Below are 8,262 nucleotides of genomic sequence, written 5' to 3' on the forward strand. Positions count from 1 at the left end.
ATCATTGGCCACAGTATTCAAGCTTGGTTCCAGTCCTTAGTTTGATGTCACATTCACATCCATTTAAAATACTGCAGTTAATACAGGAAAGAAGTTTCTCAAAAATGGCAGCCACAAGGAATGATAATTTCACCTAACATAACTCCTGTATGAAGAATAATAATGTGAGAAGGAGTCACATGTTCTTACCAAGTCCACGAATAAGGAATGGTGGGAGATCTCCATGCATAACGAAATCCCTGGTTCTTGTGGCATTCCATCCTAGAGTTGCTATTGTCAGTCAGGTCATTATTCCAAACTCTTCCAAGATTCACCATGGCCACCTTGTCATCTTCTTCATGATTTCCTTGAATTTCATTAAAGTATATTGATCCAGAGTCCCTCATAGCTCAAGCACTTGCAAAACAGAAAATGCCAGGAGTCACCTGCTGCTTTGCTGCCCTTGAAATGCTTTGTGTAAACCTAACCTGAAGCATATGGCAGGCACACCACAAGCAGCAGAGATGTAAAATAATGCCAGACTGTCACTGTGCGAGACTTGGGAAAATATTATTTGAAAATCATACATTTAAAAGGGGCTTTTGAGCAGTAAGCTTGCAAATCAGAGCAGCTTGCCATGAGATTTCTGGGGCGAGAGTGGGTTGTTTGGGGTTTGGAGTTTTTTCCTTTTCCTCTGGAGATGCATTAAATAAAACCTCACTACTGACAAAATGATTTGCAGTTAGTTTTTCCAAGTTGAACTGCAGACATGGCAGGCAAGGAAAAATTTGCCCTTTGTACAAGCCAGTGTCTCTCTACAGTTTTGAGGGTATCTGCTTTCCTGCTCATCTATTTGATGCACCTGCAGTAGAGTGCTTCAGAAGAAAGGAAATAGGCTCCTTTTAAAAGGCAAATAAAGTAGCTCACTTATAACTATTGGAAAAGTTCCTTCCAGCAGAAAGCAGAAGACTTGAGATTGGCTCTGGAGCAGTCTTGTAAACCCACTGTAATCTTTTAGACCCAGCCTCTTGTTTTGGTTGTTAAACCTTCAGCTGTGGCTCCTCCATTACATGGGTTTGGCAGCAACATCCAGGACCATTGTACTTGGGCTGCTGGCAGTGTCAGACCCATTTGTTTCCATGTTGCTTCTTCCGGCAAGGCAGCTCTGCAGTTGTGGTTTCTAGCTGCAGATGGGTCTTACTGTTTCCCATGTGGGAACTAATTAACTGATTTTAAAGTGACTTTCAGTGTACGTGCCATCTATGGATATATTGCATTAGCAGGTGATATTAGTTGTTGCTGGATTTTCCTCTCAGCATTCTCAGACATTGCTGTTCTTCTGCCTTTGGTACCCATAAGTTTTTCTTTTCTAGCATGCATCAGGCCTGAAAACCTCCAAAAGAAATATTTGTATTTGAGATGTCTGGCAGAGAGGGCTTAGTGAGAAGAACAATACTTCTGTCAGATACCAGTAGTAATTCATTGTCCAGGAACAGGCATATGAAATAGCCGAATCTTTGCATTGCCAGAAAAAACACCATCTGCTGCCCAGCCCAGACTTCACTCAGCATAGGAAAGAGGCAAGTCCTGCAGCAAAGATAAGTTCATTAAGGAGCCATACACTCAACATGGCCCTTCTATTTCTACATGGCTGTTACGAGAGGAACCCTATTAGCAGTAATTGATTCTTTATTCCTGTACTCTCCAAAAAGGGAGATATACTTGCAAATATTTAAGTATCCAGTGTTGAAATGGAGGGGTCCTAAAGCTACTGAATTCTGAAACACAGTTTTATAAACTTCCTTTCAAAGAAAGTCAGCTGCTCAGCTTCAGATAATAAAATGTATCTGGTTAGCTTGTAGGTAAGCAGGGGAGATGAGGAAACTAACTGTTCCCAGCCCCTGCAACTGTCAAAGGCTGAGCCTGCATCAGGGGGTTAGGGTGATTTGAAAATGATCTGGTAGAAGGGAGGATTGAGCAGTTCCTTACTGGACAACCACTGCCATCAGGTGTGCAGATGCTCTTTTTGTTCACAGTAGGTGTGGTAACACATGCAAGCAAGCAAGTAGGTGAGAAACAAGTGCAATAAAGGCAAAAGAAAGATTAATGCATTAGAAGAACCTCTGTAAGTAAACTCTTCTTTTTTATTAATTGAGAGTTTTTAAAGCTGCTTTCCATATGTTTTCAGGTATTGAAGAAGGAAAAGAAAAGCCAAAATTGGACTGAAAAATAGAGGCAACATGGAGCATTGCTTATGGCTTCACAGGAGATTTCTCATCACCAACAGAGGTTGGCCTGGAGAGGAGTCTTTTGGAAAGGAGGAAGTTTAATAAGCAGTCTGCTCAGTACAAGGATATTTGGGGGTTTTATATGGAGGGAAAATGATTTTAGCTAAGAATAATAGCAGTGTTTCAACATCATTCCTATTGCTCCATTCTTGCATGTGATATGCACATATAAGATGTGTATTTATCTCCATGGCACTCATGTGCATTCCTTGCATCAAATAAGTCATTAAATCATGAAATCATTAAATCTTTTCACTTCGAGCAAGAAGAACAGTGAGTCCATCTGTATTTCTTGGGAAAAGCTTAACCAGATAGTTCTAATGTGGGAAAACAAAACAATATATATTTTAAAATACAATGTAAAAACATGGTAGAAGTTAATTGCATGAATGTATCCAAAGAAGAATTCAATCTGATGGAAATATTAATGTAACACTATGTAACAGCTGCCTTAAATCAGTGATGTTAATTTTTTGAGTCCAGTAAAATCTTACTTGCAGTGTTAGACTATCTGAATATGATGCAAGTTTTCTGAAATAGGCCTAAATAAAGATCAAATTATCCCAGCGTTTCTGTTTCTTCATGGTGATTCTTGAAATTCTGGATGGATTGGTGTCATATGAATGATATATTTTCAGGTTTTCCAGTGTCAACTGTAGATGATAGTATTTCTATATGAGTATTTTTTTCTTATTTTCCCAGTACAAGACCTGATCCTGTGTTTTCAAGTTGTAAGTTCTCAGTAGATGAGCTGAGCCATTAGTGTAGTATCAGAGACAGCATTTAAGTCTTGCTTCAGGAAAGCGTGTAAGCAAGTGTTTAAACATACGCTTGTTTGAGGAATTCAGGTGCAAAACAACAGCCATAGTTTAAAAGTTGACAGAATTCTGTTTCATTATACAACAACCAAGAAGGAACTCTAGCAGGCAGAAAGATTGTCTACAGTTAAAATGGAATAATTGTCATCCAGAAATCATTTTTAAAAAGTAACTTTAAGATCCAAATGCCTTGGTATTCTCATCACATTCATTCATTAGTGTATCTAGATGTATTTATTTTAACACAGTGGGAGCACTTCAGAGGTGGTTAATGTTAGTGGGTGATTTCTATTACAGAGATTTCTGCAGAGTTTTAATGACTTAACCACATTCTGCTGTTTTGCTCCATCTGCATGTTTCTACTCCAGAACAGTTCTTGGGGAAGCTGGTCTTACACAACTCATGACATGCCTCCACAGTAACTTGTTAAATGTATTTATGTACATGCTGTCATAGGATACAATACACAAGTTTAACAATGTGCTTTTTGGTTGATTTCTTTAAAAAATAAGACTTCTGTGATGATACTGTCTTTGTGTGTCCTCTATAATTTTTAACCTGTTGATCAAGAGTTGGAAAGATTTCAAAGATAAGCAAGTTGCTACAATGTTAATGGAAATAACATTAAGCCAGACAAAGAAAAAGGAGCTCTTCTGATGCTCCACAGAGGGAGAGCACAGGACACACAAGAGTAGCAGAATTTGGAAGCAAATTAGCTGTAGCCATGAGGCCTTGTGTTATCTTACCTTCTGCTGGACCTGAGCTGTGTGTCACATGTGCGCAGTAATACTGCAACATGGTCACTTTAGCCACAGATAACTAGGACTTCATTGTGATAGGTGATTGATATTGGAGGTGGTAACATATCTTTTATTTGCAACAGGCTTTCAGAAATCAGTAAGGAAAGAAAATGTGGAATCAGTTATGTTTAGTGACCTACGAACTGCTTAAAGTCACTGCTTCTGAAAGCTGTGCTAGCACATGAAAGTACTGGTGGACAATGAATGTGCAAAGGAATCTGGCTGTACTTCCCAACATCAGCAGCAGCAATGACAGACATCCCATTGTGGCAGATTATCAACTGCAGCTTAGGGTGAGAAACCCAAAGCACAAACCCTGTTGACTTGTTTGTTATATGAAGAACTTGCATAACTCATGCTCTGCTGTTAAGTCTAGGACATTTTTGCATTTTTTTTATTTCACAGGGATTGTTTCCTTCACTGAATTCAGGAATTCATTCTGATGGAAAGAATGTGTTAAATAAAAGTAAGAAATGCCAGAATGCTGCACAACTGTACGCATTCTGCTAGAGCACACTCAACATCTCTGCTGTATTTATTGCACCACTGGATGTCTGAGGCCTCAAAAACTGGCTGTTGATGGAAAGATTCCTCTTTCTCAGCAAGTTTTGCACCTGCTCAAGATAAGTTTTTCTTCTAATACAATGTAATTTTAGGTGATTTTGGAAATGTAGTAAGAATATAAAGAGAACAGGAGTGTGAGTAATCAAAATTGCATAGCTGAATCCATAGGTAGGTGTCCAACTGAAAGACGACTCCCTTTCAAGAGATACAGCATAGGGGCACTTAAAATTGTAATCCCTGGTATCTATGAACCTGTGAATATTAAGCACCTCAAAGATAATAGACTACCAAGCTTAGATCTCCATTAAGCCCTTGAGGTTGGCAGTGTTAGCCAAAGCCAATATATGTGACACAAAATGTGGTGGGTTTCATCACTTTGAGGAAATTTATAGTATTCCAAGATGATTTGAAATCAATTTGTCTTCTCATATCTCAGAAAGCTCTCCACCTCCTATGAGCTTTGAATCATCATATTTGAAGTAAAAAAACATTTTAGAGCACTAAATTCAGCCTATGATGTATGAACCATGATATAAATAACTTAGGGGCCTGTTACCCAGAGTGTGCTCTTCTCAACTGTGTTCATTCCCTTTAGAATTACACAATCTATCAGTCTTAAGAAAGATGATGGATGAATGATGACTAAAGTAAAAGTCACTTGTAAGCTTGCCAAATTTCAACCACCGTGGCTGAAATTGTCCCTGAAAGGTATTTCTCTTGGGGGAACTATTTTTTTGGTGGAAAACTTTTTGACAGAACAAGTCATCTATTTTCAAGTGCAAGTCTATGGAAAAAAAAGTCATGTCTGGAAAACTTTACTTTCTCTTGCTGTGGATATGGGTCTTTGGAAGAAGGATAGCATTGATGCAAGATAGCAGCACTTCTGAATTTATGGGGAAAATCTCTTGGGTTTTGTCCAGATTTTAGGAAAAATATGCCTGCACTTCCATGAGTGCACAGGTAATTCTGAAAACTGTTTATCAGCTTTAGGAATAATCCATCTTGTGGCCCATCCCTGATCTGTTGACCTTCTCCAGGCCTGACTACCCAAGACACACACCAGAATAGGGATCCCGTCTTTGGTTCCCATGTTTTGTCGGTACCCCCACAAAGCTGCTGCAGATAAAGCTGCCTAAACCAAAGATGAAGGAAGCAAAGCTTTGATGAAACTGAGCAATGAAAATTGGTTGTAGGTGGATAAACTAAGTGAAAAAACTCTAGCCTTTCCCTTGGGTATTGCAGTAAAATGAAATTAGTAATGTTTGTTTATGTTGTGGCTGTAATGATAAACCACGTAGAAAACTCTGTGAAGGAACCATTAACTTGGTTGTCAGAGAAGAATATAGCATGCAGTAAATAAGGCAGGCTGCCACACCTTGAACCACAAGGAAAAAATACAGTTTCATCATTTAGTGAGCACCATCCATCATGAGTTATGAATGAGGCATAGGAAAAAATGTGTGATCCTCTAATTGAAGGCAATATCATAATTCATGCTACAAGGGGCCAAATTAAGGTTGAACAGACAGCCTTAATTCTGACATTATTAATACCTCAGTCTTGAATGCCTGGCTTTGTAATCTTGACTTAGGATAGAACACAAAAAAGTTTGGGCTTTTTTTTAAGGCTAGTTAGAAAGTCTAGCCACAGAGTTGCCATAGATTTCAGTACAAAAAAAAAATGTCATCCTGACTTTGTGCATTTAGCTACCCCAGAACATACATGCACAGTTCCCATAATAGCGTGTTATAAAAGCATTGCCATAATTTGCAAAATTTTGCCACAATTTCAAAACAAAATTAATTTAGTCTATGATTCAGTTTGTGTGTAATAAAACCATAGTTCGCTGTCTCTCTGGAGCAGCAGTTGGCTTATTTTAAAGGAAAAATTACAAATACTTTCCCCAATTTTAAGTTGATTATTTGCTTCTCTGCCCACGTGAGTAATATTAGCTAAATTACCACTAGTGCATGTCAAAGCTGCTTGGACACTGGGAGTAGACTGAAAAATGGGTAACCATTCTGCAGGCTCTCATGTAGTGATGGTGTGTAAGGCATACATTTCTTAGTTGATTTTTCCCATTGAATTTGCTATTCAAAGTGTATTCCAAATCCTAACCACAATTTGTTCTTCAGTTTTTCTATAAAGATTGGTCAGTGCTCTGGAACACCCTTTGGTAGCCTTTGAAGACTCAGATGCCATTTTTCTGAACACTGAAAGGATTTATAATCTAAAACTTGAGTTAAACTACAGTTCTGAAGAGACCATCAACCTGAGGTTAGCATCACTGAGGCAGGTTTGGTGTTCCTGCCCTGGGAATAATGGAGCAAGCAGTAGATGTGTAGTTGAGGTCACCTCTGAATTCATCCTTGGAGAAGTTATGCTACTAATCCTGTCTTTTAATGCTCCTGTGTTTCATGTGAGCAGGGGCAAATGCTGGTGACAGGCATTTTCCATCTGCAGCAAAGAAAGCTCCTAATTGAACCACAGTGCATAGTAGTCAAAGAGGTCATTTCTGCTAGTGTATCCCAGCAGCCCTGCTCTGCTCATGTGGTTCAAAGCTCCACGTGCTCTGTAGCCAGCCGCTTAAGCTGGGGTCACAGGTGTTGCAGGAAAGGAAAGAAAACTGAGAGTTTTCTCATATATTTGGGCTATCCTATTTAGCCTGGAAGGTAAAGAGATTATCTGTTTAAGAACACTGCTTGGGCACATGCAGAGCTCCAAGCACAGGCGTATGCTTTTCAGGGCAGGGGCTTTGCTGAATGAGGGGCAAGTGGACTTGCAAGTGGGATGCTTTCTGTAGTGCTTCTGATGACAAAATGAAGAGCTTTTTGTGCTTAGGGTGAAAATAGGTCTTTTGAGGATAGTGGCTTCCTTGTACTTGTATTATTAAGTAAGTCTAAGAAAAACAGAACTGTCCAATTTACAGACCATAAACATCAAATATATTTAATGTATTTTCTCCAAAATAAGCAATTTTAGTTTTATAAAAAATGCACTCTGTTTTGTTCAAGTAGCAGATGGAAATCAATGGACTTTAATGTAGCCCAGAAGAGCAAGTTGTAGTCTTAATCCCTTAAGTGCCCTTTTCTTGTTCAGACCGCAGCTGTAAAGGGATTTGAACCTCGGAACAATAAATGCCAGTACGGAAATTCGAAAGGCAGGCCACAGACTTCGTGGCCCACCAGAGGAGGTATCTGCTGCTCCTCAGAGCTGTGTAAAATGAGACAAAAGTAGCATTTTTCATGTAATTTGTATTGTAGCTACTCATGGTCTCCAAGTTCAGCATTTTATATATAGCTTGTGTATTGAAAAGTAAACATCTACCATTAGGCTGAGAAGTATCTCCACTGTGCATTCTAAATATAGAGATTGCTACAGTACAGTCAGTACTAGGACATAGTATCTCTATGCTTTTTTTAATATGCAGATAGTCCACACTGTAGGAATATTGTGTACATGAAAGTTAAACACACACATGCGCACAGATCTATGTACACATATGATCTTCTGTAGAAACAAATAACAACAGCCAGATGTTAAATGGCAGTTATTTGCTTAACATGGAAAGAAACCAGGCACTGTGAAAGGCATCATTCTTGACATGTAATTCCACTGTAACTCCAAACTGGCAGCTCCTTGTGCTCCCACTTTCCTCCTGGGAGTAAGGCTGGTGAGCTGCTGGCCATCCTGACTGTAGCAATAGGGATGATCTGTGGCTGCAGTGCTCTGTAGTACTACATTTCTGGATGTCTGATTTTACAAACAGAAGAGTGCCTGGATAGCTTTATACATAGAATCATTTTAGCTTAG

The 8,262-nt window shown here is 39.1% G+C and overlaps 1 protein-coding gene across 1 annotated transcript in view; it reads left to right on the forward strand.

The window, feature by feature from the left end:
* Window positions 1-2,836, forward strand: part of AIG1 (androgen induced 1) — a 126,397-nt gene extending 123,561 nt beyond the window's left edge. Inside the window, exon 6 of the mRNA XM_005150050.3 lies at window positions 2,168-2,836. Within this exon, the coding sequence (XP_005150107.1) occupies window positions 2,168-2,205 (38 nt within the window). The 3' untranslated portion in view covers window positions 2,206-2,836. The remainder of the gene's footprint in view (window positions 1-2,167) is intronic.
* The last annotated feature ends 5,426 nt before the right edge of the window (window positions 2,837-8,262 follow it).

The sequence above is a fragment of the Melopsittacus undulatus genome, chromosome 3 (assembly GCF_012275295.1).
Source record: "Melopsittacus undulatus isolate bMelUnd1 chromosome 3, bMelUnd1.mat.Z, whole genome shotgun sequence".
NCBI lineage: Eukaryota > Metazoa > Chordata > Aves > Psittaciformes > Psittaculidae > Melopsittacus > Melopsittacus undulatus.